Here is a 27,240-nt window from a genome sequence, read left to right as displayed (position 1 = left end):
TGCAGGGAAGACCTCAGCTTTGTCTCTGCCTCCCCTGGGCACAGTTTGGGGGGATTCCTAACAGCAGGGGTGCAGGTCTAATACACAGGAGCCAGGCTGTGGGGAGGACAGAGGGAGGAAAGGGTGGGGAGAGAAAAAGAAACAAGGAGAAGAAGGAGTCTCCAAATTATGCTTTGCCTTCTGTCATCTCACGCCTTCATTATCACTCTCTCTACTGTACTGTCTCAACTGGCCCATTCCACGTCCTGGTGTCCAGTGAGCTTCCTAAAAATGCAAATCTCCTTCCTATGGTTTCCCATCATTTGCAGACAAAAACCTCCTCCGCGTGGTGTCTAAGGTGGTCCATGCTCTGGCCTCTTCCTCCCTCCCAGGCTCCCCTCCCAGGCCCCGCCCACCTCCAGCAGTAGTTCATGGTTCTTAGTACCTGTCACGTTCTCCTGCAGGTGGTTCAGGACTTCCTTCCGTTCAGTCGGAATAACTTCGACCTGGTCACTTGATGAACACGTACTGATCACCCCGTAGGATCCTAGCACAGGGTTGGGTAGCAAAGAAAATATCATAGTTCCTGCTCCCGAGGTCCTGACAGTCAGGCCTCACCACTTCCGGGAGACCCCCTCCGCAGACTTGTTTAGACCCCTACTCTTTGCCTCCGTGGTACCCCTGCTGGGTTAAAATTATCTACTCATATGATTGTGTCATCACTAGACAAAAGGTTTTTTGAGAATAGGAAACACACACTTAACCTAGAATTAGAATGAGTCACATGTTACCTCAAACGTTTGTTCAATAAATGGATGGGTGGATGGATGGATGGACGGATGGGTAGATGGATGGATGGGAAAATGAACCTATGATCTCTTAAGTGTATTTGGATATTTGAGAACTTAGAACATGTTCTCAATTCCCAGGCAAAATTAAAATGCAGCCAATCAAATAATGACATTAAGACATTTATTCAGCCCCTGGTCTGCCACTGGGATTAGAGATGCTAAATGAACAAGGAACTAGCTCTTCCCTGAACTAGCTTTAAAAAGCACTTGCAGTTTTCCAAAGTTGCAGTACGTACCTTCCACAACATGACTTAACAACCCGTGGAAGGCAGTTTGTGGTAAATCTAAAGTGGTACAGAAAAGCAAAGTTTTTAATGAGGCTGTGTTTTCATAATTTTTCACGACATTGTTTTCCTTCTCTCCAACTTAGTGGTCAGTTTTCTCTGGCGGTTGTTGGCCTGGATATAACGTCCTTGGGATTACGCTCCCTCAAGGAGATAAGTGATGGAGATGTGATCATTTCAGGAAACCGAAGGTTGTGCTATGCAGATACAATAAACTGGAAAAAACTCTTTGGGACCTCAAGTCAGAAAACCAAAATTACAAACAACAGGAGTGAAAAAGAGTGCGGTGAGTCATCGCTTTGGTCGATTGTGGAGATGGTTCCAACGGGTCGTTTATTTTGATTTAGAATATTGAAGAACCATTCCCAAACCTTAAAATTACTTTTTACATCCGTAAAGAAGCCAATCGAAAGAAATCTGTATATTCGTAATGGTGGAGTTCATCAGAATTGTTTCTAGATCATTCTCATTTCATAGGATGAACTTGCCTTGAAGTCTAGGCTATCAATTATTGGTAATTTACAGAACTAAATTGAGTATTAATGATATTGCATTTTTTTAATATTTTGTTTATTACACAGCAGGTTCTTATTAGTTATCTATTTTATACATATTAGTGTATACATGGCAGTTCATCCCACCATCCCGACCCACCCCTCTTCCCCCAGTTATATTGCATTTTAGCTGTGTGTTCCTCCCTGCTCATTTCATCCCCAGTGGCTATAGCTAGACACACACACACACACACACACACACACACACACACACACACACACTCTCACACACACACACTCACACACACACACTGGAATGGGATGACTGTTTCACACAGGCATTTCCAGTTCTGAGTTCTGAGCCATAGTCAGCTTTTGAAGCGGGGCCTGCACCGGCATAGCCTGTGCTGTGAGACCCTGGCCACCGGCAGAAGCAGACCTGAGTTCACATCCTGGCTCGAGCCCTTCCTGGCTTTGAGACCTTCATCAGTTTACGTAAATCTTTGGGCTTTGTCTTCTTCATCCATGAAGTGGAGGTAATAATGATTCCCACACCATAGTGCAGTTGAGAGGATTGGTGAGATTCTGTGTGCCTCGCACACAGCAAGGAGCCACACGCTTCCCGTGCTCTTCCGGCAGCTCTGAGTGTTTCATCCAGCTACACTCAGCACCCAGCAGGGCAAAGGGGACTTGCAGTGGGCCTCCGGAAGCCCTTTTTTGCCTGCATCACTGCTTCTACCAGGGGGCCCAGCACGTGTTTGAGCACCTCACCCACAGGGCCCTTGGCCGCTGTTCCTTGCTGACCCGTGTGGCTCACCCTGTCTTTGCAGAGGCCATGGGCCACGTCTGTAACCCGCTGTGCTCGTCAGAGGGCTGCTGGGGCCCGAAACCCAAAGACTGCATGTCCTGCCGAAACTTCAGCCGTGGCAGGGAGTGTGTGGAGAAGTGCAACGTTCTAAAGGGGTAAGAGGCTTTGTTTCTTAATCCCTATGTTTTGATTTTAAAAAAAACAAGACTTAAGATTGTTTTATAGGTTTATGGTTAATCAGTCGGATTCTTTTCCTTTGTTTTTGTTTGTTGACAACTGTTAATCACAAAGGGAAGCGAACAAACTTTTTTCATTACTTAATCCAATCCGATTTATAGAGTCTCTCTCTATCTGGAAGTATCTTATATTTTTCCTAGCTGCACAATGTCCCCAAGACAAACAGAACAGTCTTCCGTGGTTCAGATGTTCAGATGGCCAAGACCATGGCCACTGTGGCACGGCATTCCTGCTGTGTCAAAACACAGCTCCTGGTTAATTTTTGTTTATGTTCAAGACACACTGAACAGTGCAAAGAACTTCAAATATACCCATGGACAAAGAAATAAACAGTTGTATAACATTTGTTGAATTTATTGCAATCAATAAAAAGTACAGTCCGTTTGATTCTATGGGAATTTTGATATTGAGTAAGGCTTTGAATGACCACAAATAATGACTAAAATAAATTAATAGGAAAGTAAAATGGAAGGATAGAGACTGGCAGAGGCAATTTTTTTTTTTAATTTAAAGAAAAAGAAATTTCACGATAGAGAAGAGCGTAGGAGTTACAGATGGCTCTAGGAAATCTTCCTTTCTGTTTCACTATCAGGGCTTGGGCTACAGCTCAGATCAGAAATACTCGGAAGCAGGATGAGAAGACCAAGTTCAATTCTGTAAGAACCTTTAGCTGATAGGCTCATTAGCCTAACAGGGTAATTTGCATAATTGATAGTATTGTTTCAACAAGAAATATTGGTGCAGTCCTTACAGCTGCAAACAGACACTAAGCTCTCACGTCTTCAGTGCTGACGTCTCTTTGAAGCGACAAGGTGATTAAAATATCCACGGCGGTGGCGCCCGGGTCTGCCCATTAGAGAACCCCAGTGCCCAGAAGCACCTGTTCCACTTGCGAGGCTGGCTCCTGCAGTAGGTGTGGTAACCCAGGGAAGAAGCACAGGGAAAAAGTCCCATGACGTATTTGGTTTAATTGATGCCGTCTGCCTGAGAGGACTCACGGACCACGTCTTTGGGGGTAAACACTCCTTGTTCACTGCCTAGTTAATTACCAGTCGTCTTAACACCTGCCACAACTACAGTGTCTTTTCAATCAAACATCAGCTTGTCGCTTAACGTTAATCTAAGTTTGAGGAATGGTTAAAATAGTACAAGCAAAATTTTTCACGCCTGTGTTCCCTACTTGCTGTTTTTAGGAATAACCATTGAGGAAACTTTTAATAGCTGTCTTTCCTTTTCCCAGGCATTAGTCTAGATACCGTTTCTTTGCAGCTTAATTTAAATATCCATGAATCTGATATTGGAGGGGGTATCTTAAATCTTAAGGACTGATACCTTAAGGACTGTTTTCTTCTCTTTTTTTCCCATGTGTTGCCTTGCTTATCTAATATTCAAAAACTGCACCTGGAGAAAAAATGTAGGGAAGATGTTTTGATTATAACGGAAGCTGATGGTTTTGTTCCAGGAGAAGATGACCAGAGATTCTGCTGTCAAGAATCGGTTTATTACGTTACAGTATAGTCCTAAATTCCCGGCCATTCGACTTTTACCTAAAACTGTCTTGACTTTCTAAGAGAGGTGATTTGTGTCATCTGAGCTCTCAGACAGGTGAACCCAGACAGGATCCTGCAGCAGGGTCTCCAGGGACGGCACTGACCAGTTTCCCGTCTTCTCCCGTCAGAGAGCCCAGGGAGTTCATTGAAAACTCCGAGTGCGTGCAGTGCCATCCGGAATGCCTGCCCCAGGCCATGAACGTGACCTGCACGGGACACGTAAGGAGCATGTTTAATGTCACCCCACACGTCAGCCATAGCCCGCAAGGATGACCCTCACCCCCGTCACCCCGTGCCTGCTGGGACGCGCATCCAGCACACTCCCCGTCCACACTTGAGGCCGTGCCATCTCACAGCCGTCGGGGGCTGTGACTGAGGGGAAGTCAGCACATACCCTGCTGGCACGGGCATTCCCCTTCTCTGTCCAACCCCAGATGCACGTGGTGATGCCCGTCCTCACACCACAGATCAGGGCGCCCTGTGGACGGGGCACACCCACAGGCAGCCTTCAGTGTTCCTGACATCTGTCTTCATTGCTTTATTGTCTTAATCAAACATCACCAAATTCTTATTTAACATGAGTTTATCGTTATTTGAAGAGTATTTTTGTTTTTGTTTTTTTTCTTGCGGTACGCGGGCCTCTCACTGTTGTGGCCCCTCCCGTGGCGGAGCACAGGCTCCGGACGTGCAGGCTCAGCGGCCATGGCTCACGGGCCCAGCCGCTCCGCGGCACGTGGGATCTTCCCGGACCGGGGCACGAACCCGCGTCCCCTGCATCGGCAGGTGGACTCTCAACCACTGCGCCACCAGGGAAGCCCTGAAGAGTATTTTTTAATCACAAAGGAAAGGTTTTCAGAATTCAGTTTCACATCTGCATGTTCAGTAATAATCTTTCAGAGAGTGCGAGAATGCAGGTCCCTCTCACACCCGTGTGCCCATGTTGTTAATTCTCAGTATTATTTATATGAGGAGCTCTGTTTGGATTTGAATTTCAACAGCCATATCTAAATCTAGTAACGGAAAACATTTTTCAGAAGTTCTTTAAATCAGACAAAAGACGGTAAGGCTCAGTTTTGAGGTACAGGCTGCCAAAATGGCTGGTTACAAAGGAAACCACTGGTTTTCAGGTTGGTGTTCGGCTAAATTTTCATCAGTGAAATAAAATAACTGGTGATGCTGACTGAGTTAGTCATCTGATTGTTCTGGCTCTGGGAATACTCAGTCTTTGAGACCTGAGAGCACTGAGCCAGCAGGCAGACCCTCCCCTACCCACGTTATTTCAGCCCTGTGTGAAGTGTGCGGACACAACCCAAGCAGCCCCAGTGCATTCATTTCTGTGGGTTTTACCGACGCATTCACATTTGACCAACAGAATCAAATTTAGCGTGTTGCACAGTTAATTATGCAGCCACCACTGCACTTACACGTGCCACCTTCTCAGCACTGCAGAAATGTAGGTGTGGGTTTTCTCAGCTTGGCCTTGGTGAGTCCAGCTTCCCACAGAGGCCCCCTCAACTCCAAACACCGTTCACAAGGAAGTCCATCTGACCGATAAGGATATAAATATACATGTAGGCCAATCAAGAATGCTTTGACAAGGAAAGATGCCCACAGTGTATCCAGTAAAATGTAATAAAGCACATAGTACAGTTTCTTTCATGTTTATATATATATATATATATATATATATATATATATATATATGTATGTATATAAAGTACACATTTAAAGTCAAGAAGACTTTATTCTCAGCTGTTAACAGTGGTCACATCAGGCAAGCACAGTCACAGAAGAGCTTATCCACTTTAAGAACTTCCACGTCGTTTGATTTTTTTTCATGGTAAGCATTTTAAGTAAAAAGTTACTTCATTCTGGGGCTTTCCTGGTGGTGCAGTGGTTGACAGTCCGCCTGCCGATGCAGGGGACACGGGTTCGTGTCCCAGTCCGGGAAGATCCCACATGCCGCGGAGCGGCTGGGCCCGTGAGCCATGGCCACTGAGCCTGCGTGTCCGGAGCCTGTGTTCTGCAACGGGAGAGGCCACAACAGTGAGAGGCCCGCGTACCGCAAAAAAAAAAAAAAAAAAAAAAAAGTTACTTCATTCTGAAAAAGAGAGAGACATAAGTAAATGTTTGATTTATGAAACGGTTTTTCCACCTTGGTGCAGGGACCAGGCAGCTGTGTAAAGTGTGCCCACAACATCGACGGCCCTCACTGCGTCAAGACCTGCCCTGCTGGAGTCACAGGAGAAAACAGCACCCTGATCTGGAAGTTTGCAGATGCCAGTCACGTGTGTCACCTGTGCCACGCCAGCTGCACCTACGGGTGAGTGCGGGAAGCTCTGGGTCTGCAAAGGAAAAGGCAGAACGGGGTGCTTCCCATCTTGCAAATTTGTAGATTGAAAATGTCTCCGGACTTTCCAGTCAGTCAAGTACAGAGGTCTGTATTTGAGTCAGTTCCTCCAGGTGTTCTGGACCCACGGCCACGGCAGCAGCAATGATACGCTCGTGGGCAGATCGTGGTGCTGGCGGGAGAGCCTCTCAGCCTCTCCAGGTGTGTCTCGTGCCAGGGCCCTGTTCTGTGGTGCCAGCATGTCCCGACAAGAAGAATAAGGGACAGGGGGAACAAGAGCAGAGGTCCTGCCCCATCCCCGAAGGTGTCTATATATATATATATGTATATATATCTTTCCAGATGACTGGGATTCCTGTGGGAATCTTTTATTGGTTTACAATTAATAGAAGATAACATTGCCTGGAATGTTGCCTAAAGGTGCTTTTTCTTTTAGCTAGTTGATTGCTAAGCTGTTAATAGGGAAATTAAAACTTTTGACTGTAATTAGTAGAAGCACTCAGAACGTATATATCTTATTTACTAACATGATAAATTTGACAATGAAATTGGACTACTAGAAATCAGAAGGAGAAGTTGTCCCATATATTTCACATTCCCTTCTATCTCTCTATAATCCTCAACTTTATTTGGCACCGTTACTCTTCTCTGGAGCCATCTCTTACTAGCTGTGTGGACTTGGGGAAGTGTCTTAACCTCTCTGTGCTTCACTTTCCTCACCTGTAAATTAGGATAATAAGACTGCATCGCTCACAGGATTTTTGAGATCTTGAGTTAATACGTGTACTGTACTTAGAATAGTGCGTGGACCACACGAGCACTCAATCAGCGATTGCACAGATGGCGGTGCGGAGCTGGTGACGAGGTGGCAGTAACGATGGTGGCGGTTATAATGCTGGTGAAGGAGGTAACGGTGCCAGTCCTGCTGGTAGTGACGGTGGTAATTATGACCGTGACAGTGATGGTTAGTGTTCTGAAGGGGTGCAGAACCTTGCAGTTAGACTTCTAAACATCAGGAGTCTTGAAAATTTTCCGAGTATGTCCTAAGTTTTTACAAAAAACCTATTTTAACTGTATTTATTTGGAAGAGCCTGGGCCTGGAGACAAGTGATTTGGGAATGACTGGTACCCTGGTCAACTTCCGTCGTTTCACCTTCCTTCTTGAGTTTCAGCCATCATGAGGGTAAATGGAAGGGCTCCATCATTCCATGACCCTGTGGTCCAAGAGTTTCAGTCCCAGGCAGCTGACTCCCCAGCTAACATGTAGGAAGCCTGGGCATTTCCTGTGTGGTTTGCATGTGACTGTCTTCTCCCTCTAGTCTTAGTCTAAGCCATTGGTGTGTTGCAAGTGATCTGGAATATTTTACCAAGTTTAACACACACACACACACACACACACACACACACACACACACACACACACACACACACAAACCCCACTAAAGCCAATTAATTAATTTGAGTAGGGCTAACATTTTTACAATATTTTGTACTCCCAGTCAGGAAATGATCATTTCTTCATACATTCAGATACTCTTTTTTATATTTCAGTAAAGTTTTAGTTGTGTTATTTCATGTTCTGCCTAAACATTTTGGATTTATTTTTGCTACTGTGAAGTGGACCTTGTTTTCTAGTATATCTCCTCATTTATTATATCTAATATATAAGATAGCCTTTGATTTTTTTTGGCGGAGGTGTATATTCATCTCGTATTGGTGGTCTCTACTGAACTTCCTTTGAAATTAGCGTTTTAGTTCATGGTCTTGAATTTTCCAGGAAAACAGTTAGATCATCTCCAGTAATGGTATCTGCATCTCTTTTCCAAAAGTTTCAAATCATATTACAAGGGCCAGAATTTCTAGAATAATATCAGATACATTGGTAGTGGACATGAGAATTTTATATCTGATGGTGGTGGGAATGGCTGTAATAAATCACCACTAAGAACAATATTTGCTATTAGTGTGAGATTCTTGTTATCTTGTTAAAGAAACAGTTATCTATTCCTACTTTTAAACTCTTTTTTTAAAATCCAGAATGAATTCTGAACTTTACCAAATACCTTCTTGGTAGGAATTTCAAGATTTTTCATATTTTTCCCTTTGGGTATACCAGCACACTGGTTACATAGACCACTCTGCAAACTCTACAAAACATAGTATAAACTGTAATTTGCTAGTTTTTCATTTAGTCTGTTTTTTTCATATTCCCCAAAATAAGCAATTTCAGAGAAGATTCTCTAAAATAGAATTATACTACCTATATAAAATAAATACATTTTTCCTGTTTTTTTCTATCTTTGGGAAATAAATGTGTTTCTATATGTGTGTGTGTGTCTGTGAGCATATAGCATTGGTGGAAAAATATATAGTTTTCCGTAATCTTCTTATTACTATCTCTATCTTCTCCCAAAGGAATTACGTATTAAAAATGGATTTAATTTTTTAAATATGGAGAAATATTGATGAGGTGAGGGGAAATAAGAAAACATTTCTTTTATTGTGTATCCGCGATGTGCACAGCATCATCAAACACATAGTCTCAACGATGACTAAGAGCGAACGCGCTGCTTTCCCCATTTGTATTGTTAAAGAAACACTTGGAAAGGCTCTGGGGTCACCACGACTCATCAGCCAGCAGTGACAAAGCCCAGGTGACAGGCGCATGCTTGCTTCCAGAAGCCGTGCCCTTCCCGCAGGGCAGGTCTGCTTACCCCAGGGAATGGGTCAGCAAACTTGAAGCAAATCCACTTTTATTTATTTATTTAGGCTGCGTTGGGCCTTCGCTGCTGTGCGCGGGCTTTCTCTAGTTGCGGTGAGCGGGGGCTACTCTTCGTTGCACTGCACGGGCTTCTCATTGCGGTGGCTTCTCTTGTTGCGGAGCACGGGCTCTAGGTGTGCGGGCTTCAGTAGTTGTGGCTCGCAGGCTCTAGAGCGCAGGCTCAGTAGTTGTGGTGCACGGGCTTAGTTGCTCTGCGGCATGTGGGATCTTCCCGGACCGGGACTCGAACCCGTGTCCCCTGCATTGGCAGGTGGATTCTAAACCACTGCGCCGCCAGGAAAGTCCGCAAATCCACTTTTAAACGGAACCACATTTTATAGTAAGTCGTCAGGGGATGGCTTCTTTGAAATTTTATGCCAATAAATTAAACGAAATGACACGAAATTTTGCCTATTTTAATTACATGTAACAAAAAAATAATAAATCAAGTGGGAGACAAGGAATAATTTTTCTGACAAAATTAAATGATAGCATGATATGGCCTCTTTTGCTTGATATTTGACAATCATTTCTGCAGAATTATGCAGGGCACCACCAGCTTTCCCAAGGACCCCTTAATCCTTTGACACTCAGGTGGTTCCCTCTTAGGGCACCTGTCCAATCACTACCCTTGTCCATCAGCTCTTCAAATGTAAACTGGCTGAGCTCTCCCTATGAGCGTCTCCCTTGTCCATAGCTTCTTGCTAGAAACCCCATAGGTTTCCCAGCAGCACTTTCAGAGGCTGCATGAGACCCTGCTTCTTGTCCAAAGTTTGCAATTCCAGTTTACACCACTATGCATAGAGTTCCCGTTCTATTACGGCCTGGAAACTAAACAGGCATTATGGGAAAATATAAAAACACTAGTGAGGAGGGCTATTTTGAGGAGGGATTAATTTTACCAGTGGTTATCCATTAGAGAATGTTGTCTCTGACGATTATCCTAGGAGATAAAAGACTGTGAAAAAAGGAGAACTCCTTGCATGTTCCACTGCCTGAAGAAGCCTGTGTCGGGTGTAGGGGTGAAGGCTCGAAAGCTTGCAGGGCCGAGACTGCGTTGTCTGACGCCACGGAAAAGAGGTCTCAGACCTTCAGAACCAAGAGGAGTAGAGTACAGAGATCAGAGCCCTTGGAATGGGACAGAAAACGATTAGAACCAGTTGACAGTGTGCATCTAACTTAGCACCGGTCCCCTCACATACCTGAACCAGGCTTCTTCATCTCTCCCCAGGCCGTGATCAGTCCTCTCCATTTAGTTGGAATATTTTATTTTCCTGTTGACGTTTTTATTGACAAACACTGCTGTCCTTCAAAGCCAACTTAGTCTGCCTTTTCAACCATCATCCTGTAATCAAAATAACAGATGGTGGTGCCCCACAGAACGGGAACCCAGCTGCTGAGGGGTCACGTTAGGACAAATGATGTCCCTGCTTGACGTACAACGTTGCAGTTGTGTGGAAGTGGATGGAGCCAGCCCCTGGCTTTCTGGGTCTCAAATCATCGTCCCCGTTTCCCTGCCCCTGAGATGCATGTCCTCACTCATCTGCCCCCCCCACCCCGCTCCTTTATCAGTGTGCCCCAGGAAATGGTTCTGGTCTCAGCTCCCTCTACCTCCTGCCCACATTGATGTTCTAGAGCCAGCTGTGGGCTCGCTCTGTCAAATGGAAGACATGAAAACATGTCAATAATGAAGACCAGAAATGTCTACTTTGTTCAATGCTAGAACAATCCCTATCACAGAGTAGACACTCAAAAATACCTGCTGAGTGAATGAACACATGAATAAATGCACAATAAACAAATGCTTAAGCAGTATTGAGACGCGGTGTGATTGTAATGATTTGGAAGTCATTTAACACACATTGCCTTATGATTTAATAAAAACTCTCCAAGAGGGCTTCCCTGGTGGCGCAGTGGTTGAGAGTCCGCCTGCCGATGCAGGGGACACGGGTTCGTGCCCCGGTCCGGGAAGATCCCACATGCCGCGGAGCGGCTGGGCCCGTGAGCCATGGCCGCTGAGCCTGCGCGTCCGGAGCCTGTGCTCCGCCACGGGAGAGGCCACAACAGTGAGAGGCCCGCGTACCGCAAAAAAAAAAAAAAAAAAAAAAAAAAAAAACTCCAAGAAAAAGTGCTAAAGAAGTAAAATGATCGAAATGTGTATTTCTCTTTCAATTCCTACAGCTGTGCTGGGCCAGGTTCTGAAGGCTGTGCAGTGAGTGGGTAAGTGTGACACTTGATGACCTGATCAGAAATGACCAAGAGCGCTATGGGCGAGGGTGGTGCTTTCCCTCTTTTCCGACTGCCCTCTGCCTTGGCCGGTTCTCACTTCACCCTGGGCCGCCTGGGCATTCCTAGCAGAGCTCACCCTGCCCACGCTGCTGGCTGTGCTTTGAGGCCGGGGGGCAGGGGGGGTGGGGGGGGCGAGGGGGAGGGCAGGACAGGAGTGCTGGGCCCCTCCACGCGGAGCCAGCCTCACTGCCCAGCGCTTCTACATGCAGCCCTGCTCCCTAGGTCACCAGGGTTGTTGGGTCCTTCTCCTCCTCCAGCTTCCCTCCTCTTTCCTCGCTGACCCAGTTGGCCCTACCACGAACCTGTGTTTGAATGACCCGTCTGTTCAATGACAGAGCTCCACCTTGGGAGACTTTCTCCCCTTACTTCCTTTCCTAAACACAGGACTTCCTTCAGCATTTCAGTTGTGATCACTTTGCCGTCATTGCCTGAAATGCTGCACAGAGAAAAGCGGAATTGGGACTTCCTGTTCAGACTCATCAGGAAAGAGTGATACTATCAGTTAATAATGTCTATCGAAGAATCAGAATTATACACAAGACACTGACCAGTTATCCCCAAACAGCAGCCAAATGTCCAGGAACCTCTGCCATCTCCAGTAATGTTTACAGAATTCCTCCCCCCAACAACCTTCCTCAATGCCAGTCAGCTCAGTCTCTTGCCGAAGAATTAGCCAAGATAACTGATCCCTCCTGCTATCAGTTTCTCAAAGATAAAGATTTCCTTTTACGCCCCTCTTCACTTGAGCCACGAGGACACCAGCAAGCTTCGTCCTCTCTTCGTGCTTCAGTCAGCGTCTTCGTAATGAGGTTTTCCATCACATCCCCACCCTGAAACCGGTCAACGACCATTCTTCGTTATATTTTTACCCTTTTAATTCTTTTCTTCTCTTTTCACTCCCCCTGCTTCCCATGGAACACATACTCTGTACAAATTATTCCTTATATCTTTCAGTGTCCCCTTCAAAATGGTAAAAACCCATTAATTCAAACTGCATTAACTGGGAAGATGGTATAACTCAGGAGATGGCTTTTGCACTTGCTAAGAAGAAAGTGTCATAAATACTATTTACGTGAAGTACATTTGATGCACTTATGAGAAATCTGTAAGAACACTGGCACATTTTTTTAGGTGCAAACGGTGCTACTGATTAATCTTTGATATTCATTAACATTTCTACCTGAAAATATGAAGTTTGCCAGAAGCTTAGATGGCACAGGTGCTGGAGAATAAAAGCTTTATGAAGATTCTAAATTCAGAATCTACTAATTCAGACGGTTCTTTTCCCCGTGAGCTTTAGAACCTGAGTTTTGGGTGTTTGCTGACCCGAGCTCTATGGGGGGAGGGGTGGCTGCAGGATGACATCACTCGTCCCTGACAGCTCTGCCGTCCGTGTGGAAATCCTGTCACTTCCTCACCCCCTCCACACTCATGCTACAGCACTTCCTACAGCTCTGGTGCCATCTTGAAAGCCCCGGACCCCTCGGGAAGTCTCCACAGGTTTGAAAGGGTCCCTCCTTCCAGCCTGGCCAGCAGACATCGCAAGTGTCACGTGCGGAGGGCGTGCCTCAAACGCGTGGAGACACTCCGGGGAGCCACACAGATTCATATGAAAAGCATGACTGAACTCTGAGTTACTTTTTAAATGATGTGTTCTCTTAATCAACAGATGAAAAGTATGATCCTATAGGGAGAAGTCCAAATGATACTTCAGTGTAAAACATGCGACAAAGCAGGCTCCTACACTGAAGGAAGTTGGAAACCCTGCCCTGGGGCTCGAAGTCCGCCCTCCTTTCTCCTTTACGAGCTGCGCCGTATTCCACTTTCTGAGCTAGCCCTAAATGACGTCATGCTATCAGAACGTACGGGAAATATGTGAAATGCCAAGGTAACAAACCTCACCCCTTTGCGTGTCCACCTCGTTCCAGGCCCAGGATTCCGTCCATCGCCACCGGGATGGTGGGCGCCCTGCTGCTGGCCCTGGTGCTGGCCCTGGGGGTCGGCCTCTTTCTGCGCAGGCGCCGCATCGTCCGCAAGCGCACACTGCGCCGGCTGCTGCAGGAGCGCGAGGTGAGCGCCGCGCGCAAGGGGGCGGGGAGGCGCGGCAGCCCGAGGTTTGCGTTTTGAAGATGTATTACTGTGCTCCTTTTATCGCGAAGAAAAAGTCGGAAGAATCTCTGAATGTCCAGTTATAAGCAACTACATGCACATGTTAGTACTTGTATCCAGGGGAACGCAGCTGTGTCTAGGGTAAGTCCCACGGCCGGTTACCAAGCCGGGGCGCCCGCTGCCCACGTGGGGCGGGCGCTCGGGCCGGCCAAGGGGAAGGCTGGCGCGCAGAAATGTGAGCTCAGGAGGTGTTACTTTGGAAAATGCCATTGTCCACACCAGCGGCTGCTCTTTTTGGAGCCACGTTTGTGACCGTGTTGTCCGTGATTTCTCAACCGGCATCCGTGTCCGACGGCGTGTCAGAAGCCAGAGGCCGTGGGAAGAGGGACCCACCGCAGCTACAGCAAAACGGCTGTGCGGGGCCCGACCGGTTAGCAGAGTGACCACCACAGAGCACTGTCCTTCCCCAAGTGTTCTCGGCCCGGACACAGAAATAGAAATTGCACTTATTGCAAAGGAGCTGTTCTGTTCAAGGATGCCTTTTTTTGAGGGGGGGAGGGGTCAGTCCCTGTTCCTTCCGAGGGTCTCACCAAGTGCCTTAGAACAGGCGTCCCAGGCTCCGGAGGGAGAAACGCGAGTTCTGTCCCCTGGTGTCTGGACCTGCCACCCCTCTCCCCGGCCCGGCGGGCATCGTCTCTTCCTCTTGTCTGTCACAGCTTGTCGAGCCTCTGACGCCCAGCGGAGAAGCTCCCAACCAAGCTCTCTTGAGGATCTTAAAGGAGACGGAATTAAAAAAGGTCAAGGTGCTGGGCTCCGGAGCATTTGGCACGGTGTACAAGGTGAGCCCCCCGAGGGTCCCGGGCGTCTCCGCGGTGGTCTTTATCGTGGTCACATGCTCTTTGTGTCACTGAGGGTTTAGGAAACGCCAGTGTTTTTCTCAAGTTGTCTAGAGGGAATCTTTTATAATCCCAGTGACAAGTAACTGGTGCGGTGAGATCTGTACACCGGCACAGACATTTTCAGGAGGACAGTGTGAGCTTTCTGAGGGGTGGGTGGCACAAGTCCGTCTGAGAGAGGGTTGCCTCTCACTGCACAGCAGCATCTGAATAAAGCCCAGCTCAGAACAGCTTCCTCTTCATTTCTTTCTCCTACATCCCCCCTGCATAGTCTGATTTCAGTTAGGCCTAGACCCAGAATCTCAGAATTCTCGACAAAATGACACACACTGACTGTGTAACTGGCACGAGCTTAGGGGTTTTGTCTAACTACTTTGATTTCTGGAACGGGATAGCTAAAGAGCTGCTGAGCTGTCGTGACTCCCAGCACCGGTGGCCTTGGGTGCAGAGCTGTGCTCGAGCCCCTCGCCCTTTGGGGTGGGGTCACTAGTGTTGCCCAGCCAGCCTAGGAGCCGCATGTTACGTGTATGATGCTTGCCAGCCAATGTCTTCACCTCTCTTCGTCACAGGGACTCTGGATCCCAGAAGGCGAGAAGGTTAAAATTCCTGTGGCTATCAAGGAATTAAGAGAAGCCACATCTCCAAAAGCCAACAAGGAAATTCTTGATGTGAGTCTCTGCTTTATTCTCTAGTTCTCTGCAGGCCTGGAAGCCAGAAGCCACCTTTCTTCGTGGTTGGCAGGACGCTGCTCTGTTTTAGACTCTGTCATCACCGCATTCTGAATGGTCACTTTTCCTGGCTTTTTTCCTTCTGGCTGTAGTTGGTATAATTCTCTCTCGGAGAGAAGACTGACTCTTCCGTTCTCTTATCGGCCCCCAAAAGTACGGAAGCCTGCGGTCCCTGGGCATGCACCGGGGGCCGTCCCTGTGCTCGTGGCTTTACCCCTGCCGTCTCAGTGACTGCCGCTGGCGGGCCTGTGCTGCTCTAGGTGTTGTGCTCGCCAAGCTTTCAGTGAAGAAACGGAGGCATGAAGCGGCCTGATGCTCAGGGTCACGTGGCTGGGGTAGGATTCCAGCACGTGGTTACTTCTGACTCTGAAATGCATGTTCGTTTTCTTCCACCAGCTAGCTCATCTTTGAAATGGCTTTGTAAAGGTGCCTAGGATTAACACTGTGATGCTCTATGAACTCTATAATCTGTTGCTCCCCTTCTGTACTTTCTCTCAAAGTAATTTAAAGGTTATTTCCAGCGTCTGCTGATTGCTGCTTTATGGACTCTTTGAAATACTCCACAAGATTGTTGTTACATGTGTTTACTTGCGATTCTCTTGAACTTTTTCCACCTTCCCTGGACCCTCACTAGCCAGTGAGGGGGCTGCACAGTCTTAGAAAGAGGCTGGATGCAGGAGGGGCCAGCCTGGAGCTGGGCAGAACCCTCTGCAGGTAGAAGCTCAGGAAGCTCCGGTGGACACACCCTTGGGGTCCCGGGCTAACAGCGCTGGCCTCTGCTTGCCGGGGTGGATGTGGGTTTCTCTTGCTCTTGTCCCAAAGCAGAGCCAGTGAAAGAGGAGCTGGAGGGGCTCAGCGGTGAATTAGGGAAACAGTCAATGAAAAAGGAAAACGACTGCCTTTACTGAGTCAAAAATCTAGAGAACTTAGTTCGTGTTACAGCCACGAAGGACAAAGGTCAAATATAACATTTCCCCACTCTTGTATCTAACCCACAGAATATACAGTAAGCAAAGCAAACATGGGCCTTTTTAAAAAAGCGTTCAGGCAGTGAGCTTCCCAGGAGCGCACTCTCTCCAACCCCATTTTCTCCAGGCAGCCTCCTCTCCTTTCATCACAGCAGGAAAGTCCCACCCCAGTATCTTCTACATGAAGGATGATGTATTAACACCGTGCAACAGAAGGTCTCACACACTGATGATAGCTTACCAGGCAAAGTTATCTTTCATTTTCACAGTTTACAAATTAACGTACAGTCTGTTAACGTAATGTCGACTCCTATTTCCATAACCACAAGAAGTACAACAAACAAGTGATTTGTGAAGTCTCTTCACTTTCAACCTCTAGCTCCTTCTCCTACACCGTTAAAAAGAAAATCTTTTTGCAGAATTTGCTTCCTTAATTCATTTGTTACTCATTTAAGACATTCTAATAACTTTCACAAAACGGTGTTGAGATGTGAGTTTTAACAATATTCACTACGCAGAGTAAGGGCGATTTTGAAGACAGTAGCTATACTTTGGGAAGGAAGTAGCTTCACTGAGAAGGGCCCTCCAGGACCCCTAAAACTGGAGGAAATCTGCTTTCGTGGGCCAGAGTTGGGGTAGAACATAGAGAAAGGAAAGACTGAAAAGGTTAAAAAAAAAAAAAAAAAAGTGTAAAGTCCCATTTCGCCTCTTGCGCTGTCTCTGTCCTGCTCTCCTTCTCTCCCTGCGTCCCCCCACCCACCCCGGTTTCTTCTTCCTGCTCTAACACCTGTCCTGTGGCTGTAACCAGAGGGACGGCAGCCCGAGGCCCTCCGCCTGCTTTTCCCGAAGCTCCTTCTGCCCCACACGCACAGGGAGCCTGTCCTTGCAGTGTGGGCGCAGCCGTGGGGAGCCCCTGAGGGAAGGGAAAGCTGAAGCAGCCGCCAGTGATTTGAGGGACAGTTTCAACAGTGAGTTAAAAAGCAAGTTAATTCTGTGACAGGCAGCCCAGGGGGCTGAGCGTGGGCTTTTTTTTTTTTTTTTGGCGGTACGCGGGCCTCTCACTGCCGTGGCCTCTCCCGTTGCGGAGCACAGGCTCCGGACGCGCAGGCTCAGCGGCCATGGCTCACGGGCCCAGCCGCTCCGCGGCATGTGGGATCCTCCCGGACCGGGGCACGAACCCGTGTCCCCTGCATCGGCAGGCGGACTCTCAACCATTGCGCCACCAGGGAAGCCCTGAGCGTGGGCTTTGAAACACTCACACGCACTTGTAAATGGCTCCAGCAACCCGTACTCTTATTCCCCTGCCCAGACCAGCACTGAGGTCCAGCACGCACACCCTCCAGCCCTGGCGCACGCTGCGGTCAGTGGTGGCTTAGTTAATGGGACACTTTCAGAAATATTCTTAAAGTTAAGCCTCTGCCTCTCCTGAAGGAGTTTAAAGTCTAGTGGAATCCTTTCTCCCCAGTCTTTAACGTAAACTAGTTCACAGATGAGGGAGACGGCAAGAAGGAAGGCCCCCCAAATTTCAACGGTTGGACAAAATAATAGACTTTCGAGGTCACCGAGCCTCAGAGGCCCTCCTGCCACGTGACTCTGACCTCAGCCTTGGGAGCCTCCGCGCGTGGGCTCTGCCTGCCAGTCTGCACGCCTGGCGGGGGTGGCCGATCCGAGATGGCTGGGGAATATACCAAGCGTTCTTGCCGTAGGTCACAGTGTACCTTTGAGATTCCAAGAAAAACAAAGCTCACGTTAACTCCTGCACACGCTGAAAGGACACACCACCAGACAGCATCCCCATTGTGCCCGGGCTTCGGGAGCCAGAAATCTGTGGCTGTACCAGATTTTAATAGGAGCGGGGACCTGGCAGGGCTCCAGGCTCTGTGTGGCCGGACACCCACGCCCATGCTCTGCTCCCTGAGCCCCAGGTCAGCTCCCCACGGCCCGCAGCAGATGGGCCGCTCAGACTGCTCTGATCTGCAGATTTCTCTCCCCTCTAAAATGAATACAACATGTTTCCAAGTCTCCAGCAGATCTTAAGAAAATAAGAACAGCCAGGGGATTTCTTTGGTGTTATGGTTGTACAGTTTCCCAGACTGGGGGAGAGACGTGCTTTGTGCTTTTCTGGCGATCGCATGGCCTATTGATGTTTCCATAGACTTTCCAGTTTAAATTTAGGGCAGGCAACAGATCGAGAAGGCAAAACATATTTATGTACGTGCTCTTTCTGTGTCATAAGGTGTGGAGCTTTCTGGTAGCCCATCTGCCAGAGCACTCAACAAGGCCTTGCGGTGCGTGGGGTAAGCGGGGGGGGGGCCGGGAGGGCCTGGGTCGGGGGAGACCCGGGTGTGGGCCCCGCCCTGACATAAGAAATGTGGTCTCTGGTCGTCGTTCACTGGGCCTCAGTTTCCTCTTCAGACAAATAATGGCTTGAGAAGAAACCACTTGCAGGCCTTCTCCAGTTTTAACTTTTTATCAGTAGCCCCTCTCAAAGGTGAAGAGCTGGCAGAAGGTCCATAGTATTAAACACCTGCTCTGCTGTTGTGATGCCGCGTTTAGAACACGGACGAGGAGAAAGGCCGACTGCCTGTGAGAGCAGGGCGTCTCCACTTGGGGCAGCGTCCAGACAGACGGCGGCTCTGCAGCAGATGTCAGAGCTGCGGGTTTCTTTCCGTAGTGGACGTGGCATGGTCTCTGTCTCGTGTGATTTCAGTGTCGTTCGGCCGTGGTGTTTCTGAGGCAGCTCTGTGCCTAGAGATGTGTTGGGCACCACGGGAATGACGTAGCAGGAGCAGGTGTTGGGGAGGTGAGGTGATAAACAAGCCCCAGCTCCGTGCCTCTCACACGGCACACCTGCCCCGGGTGAGGCCCAAGGGTTGGCATCTCTGGCAAGTTCGCAGGCCGTACTGAGCCTGCTCCCCCGAGGGAGAAACTGCAAGATGCCAGGAGAGTTTAACTTAGATCGGGGCTCAGGGATGCCCTCTGAGGAGGGGTCAGCCAGGGAAAGAGGAGGTGGAAGGGCATTCCAGACAAAGGCCCTCCCGGGTGCAGGCAAGCAGAGTTGGGGAGCAGAGAAGAAGGAGGACCACGGGGTCTGTGCGAGGAGAGGCTTTGCGAGGCCTGGTGGGCTCCCCAGGAACAGTGAGGCCAGGGGAGGGGTTCAGGCCATCACGTTTGTGTTTAGGGATATGTGTGCGTGCCCCTCCACCTGTCTGTCACCACTGTCACCTCAGGCTCCTGCGGTGCCTGCCCCAGCATCCCCCTGGCGTGCCTTCACCTGGCCCAGGCCGTGTTCTCTTCTGCACAGAGGGCCCTACCCCGAGCACAGCAGTGGTGAGGTGGGGAGAGGCGCCTCTGAACTTTCTCTTGGAGACCAGGTGGTCCCTTCTGTGTCTGTATAAAATATCACCCCCCCCCTTTGGATTCTAAAGGGAAAGAGATGGAGTTTCTTGGTGGAAATTGAGGATTCCCTAATTCTTAGACAAAAGCGAGGCCCAGTTATGCGCATGGTTGTGAATGAAATCAGCTTCCTCCGCCCGAGGATAGCAGAAGGGTTCAGATAAAGTCCATGGCTGTGGGTCTGTGCCAGGCTCCCGCCACGGCAGCCTCCGAATTAGCAGGGGCGGGGCCGTGGGGAGTGGTTCTGCAGAGCAGCATGGATTTCCCTTCCCAAGACTGAGGCGGGGCGACGCAGACCACCTCTTCAGAAACGAATCCTGGGCCGTAGCGGAGTCTGCGATCGCTGTAGGTGTAACGTCCTCCGTCCGGTTCAGAGCCAGAAACTCTGAAGCACCGAAAGGGCTTCTCTGCCGTGCGTGGCGGCGGTGCCCGTGGTCCCGGCAGTGCAGGGGGTGGGGGGTGGCTCCCCCTCTCTGCCCCCGGTGCTCTGTGGGGAGGTGAGGTCCCCCTCCCTCTCCCGACACCCCCCCCCCCCCCCCCCCCGCCACAGAGCTCTCAGCATCTCCTTCCACGGTGCCCAAGGCCGGGGTTCCGGAGTCAGCAGGCAAGTCTCCACCAGGGTGTGGGCCCCAAGCACAGGTTCCCACCGGCCCTGACACCGTTTTAAGCGGCGGCATCTTTGGCTTTGAGGTGGAGGTCTTCGTAAGGACTCAGCAACGCCCAAACTTGGAGACATCAGGTCTCATTTTCACCCAACGCTTTGCCGATGGCGAGCGCTGCCCGGGCCCCTCTGTGATGCAGAATCCGCACGTGCGCTCAGAGGACGCCGTCTCCCATCGAGCCACTCCACAGCCTCGCGGGCAAGAGACCCCACGGGAACGCCCACTGCACTAGACGTTTCACGGGCACCCTTGTCCTCCACACGCGCACACCTCCAAACTCGAAGTCGTGTTCGACTTCTGTACCCGGAAAGGGTCTGTCTGCCTGTTCCTTCAGCCACGGCGGGGAGCCTTTCTGATGCGCCCTCTCCTCCTCTCCCCCCAGGAAGCCTACGTGATGGCCAGTGTGGACAATCCGCACGTGTGCCGCCTCCTGGGCATCTGTCTGACGTCCACGGTGCAGCTCATCACGCAGCTCATGCCCTTCGGCTGCCTGCTGGACTATGTCCGCGAGCACAAGGACAACATCGGCTCCCAGCACCTGCTCAACTGGTGCGTGCAGATCGCAAAGGTAAATCAGAGGAGCGTGCTCGGAGCAGGGGCCCAGCTCTGCAGGGAGGGCCGGCAGGGCCACGAGGCAGCACTGGTGGCTACCGTCGCTTTGCCGCCCCAGCCTCACCTCCTGGGATGATGCGATCCTGAGGGAGAGCCCCGGAGAACAGCGGCACAGGGGAGATAAAGACAACCGAGAAATTAATCGTTACGTTCTCCATCCTAGGACAGCATAGAGTTTGCCAAGAGGGCGTGTGTATGTGTGCGCGCATGTGCGTGGCATGCAGTCTTCTTTAGTTTGGATTAAATTGAATCAGTTGTCCTTTGCATCAGATCAGTGCCTATCCCACTGCACGTCGAAAATCTAATTATTCAGCTACGTTTGCACAGTTTTCTCTGCACTGGGGGCTCTCAGTACGGTTGATGTTAGTGTTCTTATTTCCCTGGCCTTCTTTTTGTTGAATCCTGTGGTAATTTGGAGCAGAGGAGGAGGTGTGGCTTTCCCCCAGGCAGGACTTGATCACAAGGCCAGCAAACCAGGCCAAGGCTGTCAGGTGACAGTGGCCGGGCAGGCAGACAGACAGGTGCTGGCTCTGACGTGTGGCGGCAGGAGGTGAACAGACGTTTCTGCTGCTTCATGGGGCTCCGTACGCGTCCCCCTGTCGACAGGCTAGATCCGGAGCGAGGGAGGGGCTGAGGGGGCAGACAGTGGCCAGGTGGGGCTGAGACCAGGAGCACAGCAATGAGCCAGGTGTTAGCTGCTCATACGGCCTCACAGGACTGTTCTTCCATTTCAGATCTCCCTCTCTTCAGGCCAGTAGTGCATCGGTTGTCTGCAACCCAACTTGCTAAATTCTGTTTCTCCTGACAGTGGGTATACCGAATGGAATCTGTGGGCAGGCTCCGCCCTCAGCCCCGGGGCGGGTGTTGGGAGCCTGCAGGAACCAGGGAGGACAGGGCGGCCCTTGTCCCCCAGGCCCCATCCAGGTCCTGGTTGCTTGCCTCACCCAGGGCGGCAGCACCCTCGGTCCTGCAGATTTACTCCTGAGGATGCTCTGAACTCGCTCGCTCAACCCCCAGCAGGCGTAGGAGGTGACTAAAGACAGACGAAAACGTGTTCTGGGCTCCGCTCAGCCACAAGCCGCCTGAGACACTTGCTACAGGACGGGGTCAGCGGTGCAGGGTGAAGGGTGAAGCTGGCGGTGGGAGGCTGCCTCAACCCTCTTCTTCCAGTGCCCGCCGGGGTCGCTGTCTCAGCCACAGCCCCGGAGGCTCCGGCACGCGGCGGTGTGGGCACGCCTCTCGGACGCCCGCCCATCGCGTGGTGCTCTCGGCCGTAACCCCGGTCACAGAGCAGAGGAGTCACGTGGCCGCCGCTAGGCAGTGGTCCTGGTAGAGCCTGTGCGCCTCGCGTGCTGTGGTCTCATGAAAAGGCTGGGTATTTCTCTGTCTGACTGTGTTAGTTTCCTAGGGCTGCCACCAAAAAGCAAGACAAACTTAGCGGCTTACCACAACAGAAGCTTACTCATAGTCCTGGAGGTCAGAAGTTCCAAAGCAAGGTGTCAGAAGGGCCGTGCCCCTCCCAAGGCTCTAGGGGAGAATCCTTCCTCCCTCCCCAGCTCTGGTGGCTCCAGGTCCCTCCCGTCTCTGCCCGGTCTTCACGTGGCCTCCTGCCCTAGGCCTGAGTCCAGATCACCCTCTCTCTTAGCAGACACCAGTCATTCCTAAATCCAGGAGGACTTCATCTCAAGGCCGATTAGATCTGCAAAACCCTATGTCTAAAGAAGGTTACATTCTGGGGTGCCGGGTAGGCATGAGATCTGGGAGGACGCTGTTCAGCCGAGGACGGAGGCTGGGGTCGGGGAGGAGCTCATTAGCCCCAAGTAGTTTTCGCTGAATATGGCATTTTTCCTGGAGGTTTACTCGTGTCCTGACTCCTGTCCCCAGGAATTCTTCCTTAGTCTCTTCCCTGATTAGCTAAGGCAGGAGAATCACCAAAGCTATCCCCCTCCACCCCAGGCAGCCTCTATTACCTTGCTTAACTTGCTTTATTTTTTAAAAACACATCTTGCTACCTGCGAAGACCTGGTTTATTTACTTGTTTAACTGGAAACTGGGAGGTGAGCTCCATCAGAGCCAGGCCCTGGCTGCTGCGGCCCCGATCAGGCAGGGCGTCCAGAGCTCTGCACACCTGCCTGGGTGAAGAGGCCCAGCTCACCAGAGGGTGCCTTGGTATTTAGCATATTCTGACTATCTTGTGTCAGTTGGCAGCTCCACAAAAGCGACTTCTTACGTGATGCGACGCATAGCCTTGGCAAGTTCTGCCCGTTACGGAACGGGGCTTGTGACTCTGGGAGATTCACAACTCAATTCTGGCTTTTCTGAGGCGAGTTGTCTCTCTGTGGCCGCAGAAGGGCCTCTGCCGTCTGTCCTCCCGGCAGCGAGAACGGTGCTGGGTAGCCTCTGTGAGGTGCCCACTTGGGCCCCAGTACGCACCCCACGCTCACCTCTCTGGTTTTTTTCGCCATATTTTGACTAATTTAAGTTAGATTTGTGACGAAAATCTAAGCTGAAACATTGTCTCATTCTAGTTCTATATCGACTTTCTCTCCCTAGAGCAGCGTCTCCTATTTCTGGTCCTCTCTCGTTCATGAGCTTTTCCCCGTCTCTCCTTGGCAACCCTACATTCAGATCTGCCTGTTCACAAGTGTCTGCATAGATGGAAGTTTATTTGACCCCCAAAATCAGTCTTCTGCCAGCACGAGGAAGAAACAAACACCTGACCACGGCAGTGCCCGCCACAGGGCGAGTTCAGCTGTGCCCGGGCCCTGGTCAGCCATGAGTTTCCAAAGTTCCTGAGTTGACTTTCCAGGGCCTGCAAGTTTTCCAAGACAGTGCTCTATATAATAGTACTCAGAATTTCACCTTGTTATTTCAATCCACTGCTCTGCCTGTTGAACTCTGTTTAGGTTCACTTTCATCCAGAGTCGGTTCACGTTGCAGCTGTTAGATTTGTCTGCGATGGAGCTGCTTCCTATTTCACAAGAGAAACCTAAGCCACTGTACTTGAATAGCTGTGGCGATGCAGTGTCTGTCCTTGCAGGGAAAGGAAAGTAATGGTTTCTTCAGCTGTAAAGAGAGAAATTTGCTCTTGGGTTAGTGACTGTTTACCTAAGGATTGAACAGTTTTCTCTGTAAAAGTTAGAAGTGAAACTACCCAGAAACACTTAGTGGCTGACCAGAAACTAATCTTGGTGGTGTTTTCGAGGTGGGATTTATTGACTTACAAACGTCCTCCCTGACTCACAAAGGCACAGGCTCTCTTGGGAAGTTTTCCAGTATTGATGGAGACCTGGGTACCATTACGCAGGTTTATTGTCCTGGCTAAACTGCTAAGAGGCAAATAAAATTATATCACGGGCAAGAGAAAAAAAACAGAGGTGGCCTAGTGGGGAATCTTGCTGGGGTTGGGAAAGCAGAGGTGCCCTTCCACACAGGGTGAGAGTGGATTCTAGACTCAAGTCTCAGGAGGCCGTGGAGACGTCACCTGCTCCCTCATCACCGCTTCCTAAGCTCCTGGCTCGGGAAGGTACGGGGGGCTCTCACTCACGGGGAGTGACTTAGGTGCTTCGGAAAGCGTATGCATTCTTCCTGACTGCATAAGCCAGCTAGTGAATCCCAAAATCATTAGATGGGATAATAATGTAGTAAAATGTTAGCATGCAAAAGACGCTGTCTGTCATCAATTCAGTTTAGAGAACACCGCTGCCGCGCCAGGCTCATTCCTCTTAGAGCACCGCAGAGCACATGACTGCCAACTCCTGCATAAATCAGCTCTCTAGGCTGTGATTAATTTCACATTTTCACAAACCTTTGGGACTGCAGAGCTGTCTTTCACCTAACCTGGATTAAGATCTCACAGAAGTGAGTTTTTAGAGAGACGATATACGTTTCAGATACTTGACCAGGCCCTGGTGAGGTTTGAAGGTAGCTGGGGGCTGGGGTCGAGGGGTGGGTGGATGCTGTCAGAAGGAAACCGACCACAACCTCAGAAGCACCGAACTACGCCTAGTTCGTTCTATAAGATGAGACTTAATAAGGATGAACTTCAGAAAACATTCCATTCGAAGGATCCAGTTTTCAAGCAGACGGGATACTTAGTTTGGTCTAAATTCATCTGGAAAAGCCCCAGAGTTTTCACTGCTCACACATTTCTAGGCGCTTTCGGGGCACGAGAGCAGCGAAGAGAAGACGCATCCAGGTGAGGAGAGGAAGGTGGTCCTGCCGATGACGTAGCAGAGCGTGCTGGCCACTCATGTCTGGGTCTAGGTGCCGTGTCATGACACCCACATCGACAAATTATAGCCTGGTCGTGAGAGATGAGCAGGGGTGGGAGAGAATGAAAATCATGCTGGAAGAGAGAGGGGCCGTTGTCTGGCAGCCTTCGGGGGCAGGGGGGAGACGCTGACCGTCCTGTGCACGGCCTCCTGTCTGGGCCCAGGTGGCTCTGGCCTTCACGCCCATGTCTGCTCCCCCATCGCCTGGCTTTCCTGTGCTCCAGATCAGGACTCCTGAAGGTGAAAGGTGAGGTTCCAGGCAGCCCCCACCCTGCTGACTAACTGTGCAGCCTGTGGGTGGTGATTCAGCCTCCGGCCTCCAGCGGCTAGAGAGGAAGACGCTTCCTAAGAGCTGATTCAGCCGCAGAGCAGGTACCTGCGTAAAACCCTGGGCAGCAAGACCGCAGACAGGGGCAGAGCCACACAGCAGATCCGGTTACCACATATTCTGCTTATCTGAATTATTTTTTCATTTCTTCTCACGTCGTTCCACAAGATTACGGTTGAACTTAACCTAAATGATCGCTTTACAGTACGTCACTATAAAGCCAAAAGCTGTTGTACTCTTAAAGCACATTCATCGACTTCTGGTCATTTCACTTGGTGATTTCTTGAGCATTGATCTGTCAGTGTCAGGTATCATGTGAAATACGTATTTAAAGAAGACAAAATTTCCTATCTCCCCAAACTTGCAAACAGGTGAGGAAAACAGATCCACACAGAGGTAACAGTGCAGCAGGAGATGAGTGGGTCAGAGCAGGAGAGCCGAGGGACCAGACTCCCAGAGGCTGCTCTACGCGTCGCATGGGCACGGCCCAGTGGGCTCAGTCGGCCAGCCAAGCGCCAGATGCGGGGACGGCAGTGGTGAGGCGGCCGCCCTGCACCCTCGGGAGCCTGGACGTGGTTCTGGTGCTGTGGACACAAGTGAGAGCCGTCCCTGTCCTGGGGACCATCTGAGGCGGCAGTGAGAGGTGGCCAGGAGACACTGAGGGCTGCCGGGAGCTGAGGGGCAGGCCGGAGGGGAGGGGAGACCCCGCAGGAACCTGCAAGCGCCGCTTCATCACGAAAGCAAAGGGCGCCACGCGGGAAGTTATTCGTGATCAGACTTTGTTGGAAAGTGTAGCAGGACGTGGCAGCAGAAGGGGTGGAGAAGAGAGGATGGATTTGGCATTTAGGAGGAAATGATGGCCATCACAGCACCGAGGGAGGACTCTCCGGGCCCCGTCCTAAGTGCTCCATGAGGATTAACTCATTTAATCCTCTGAGTAGCCCGTTGTACATATGGGGGAGAGCGAGGCAAGGGGTGTTGAAGTAACTTGCCCAGGTCTCAAGCTGGGAAGTAGCAAAATCGAGATTCCACCCCAGGGCTCCTTGCTCCCAAGTCTGTGCTTTTCCCCAGCACTTGATGTCACGGGTCAGAGTGGAGCCCACAGGCTGGTGAGCCTAGCAGGCCTCCTGTCCCTGCACAGCAGGAGGTTGGGGCCTGGAATAGGAGATTCGGACACTTCCCTGCCTCTTCTGAGGGCAGGGGTTCGGTGGTGTGGACGCCGTGCTTTGCTTTACTCTGCCAGAACCTTCTGCCTACCCCTCCGCTTCCTATCCTGCCACCTCCGTAGTCACCAAGTCAGTGTCCGCCCCCACTACCCACCACTTCCCCACATGGTGGTGAAAAAATACACTAGAAATGCAGCGCATTCCTGCCTCGCGCTCTGGGCGCCTCCTAAGAGTTGCAGGATGCCGCAGGGCCTGGGAATACGGTCGGTATGTGTCACACCCAGCCCAGGCCTCTCTCCTTCCCCGGGTGTTGTGCGAGGAAAGTCTTATCCTGTGTCTCCTGTGCATTCGGGTCCCAGGGGGGCTCTTCAGATCCCCTTTTAACCTCAGGATTGCAGCATCCATCCTGGCTGTCCTGTGTTAACTAGCAAAATAAATACGTTCCATTAAGTTAAAGTGAGGATCTCGGAGAGGATGCGCTTCCAAGAGGCCCCATGA

At 50.3% G+C, this 27,240-nt stretch overlaps 1 protein-coding gene across 5 annotated transcripts in view; it reads left to right on the top strand.

Moving 5' to 3' along the window:
• EGFR (epidermal growth factor receptor) overlaps nt 1-27,240 on the top strand; it is a 191,218-nt gene that overhangs the window by 144,870 nt on the left and 19,108 nt on the right. For all 5 annotated transcript variants that reach the window (XM_032643822.1, XM_032643820.1, XM_032643818.1 and 2 more), the window contains exons 12-20: nt 1,201-1,400; nt 2,439-2,571; nt 4,332-4,422; nt 6,369-6,526; nt 11,496-11,534; nt 13,532-13,673; nt 14,429-14,551; nt 15,178-15,276; nt 20,745-20,930. In XM_032643822.1, coding sequence (XP_032499713.1) covers nt 1,201-1,400; nt 2,439-2,571; nt 4,332-4,422; nt 6,369-6,526; nt 11,496-11,534; nt 13,532-13,673; nt 14,429-14,551; nt 15,178-15,276; nt 20,745-20,930 — 1,171 coding nt within the window. The remainder of the gene's footprint in view (nt 1-1,200; nt 1,401-2,438; nt 2,572-4,331; nt 4,423-6,368; nt 6,527-11,495; nt 11,535-13,531; nt 13,674-14,428; nt 14,552-15,177; nt 15,277-20,744; nt 20,931-27,240) is intronic.

Source organism: Phocoena sinus, chromosome 9, assembly GCF_008692025.1.
Source record: "Phocoena sinus isolate mPhoSin1 chromosome 9, mPhoSin1.pri, whole genome shotgun sequence".
Classification (NCBI taxonomy): Eukaryota; Metazoa; Chordata; class Mammalia; order Artiodactyla; family Phocoenidae; genus Phocoena; species Phocoena sinus.
The sequence above is the reverse complement of the archived record's forward strand: the minus strand, read 5'-3'. Positions and strand labels throughout refer to the sequence as shown.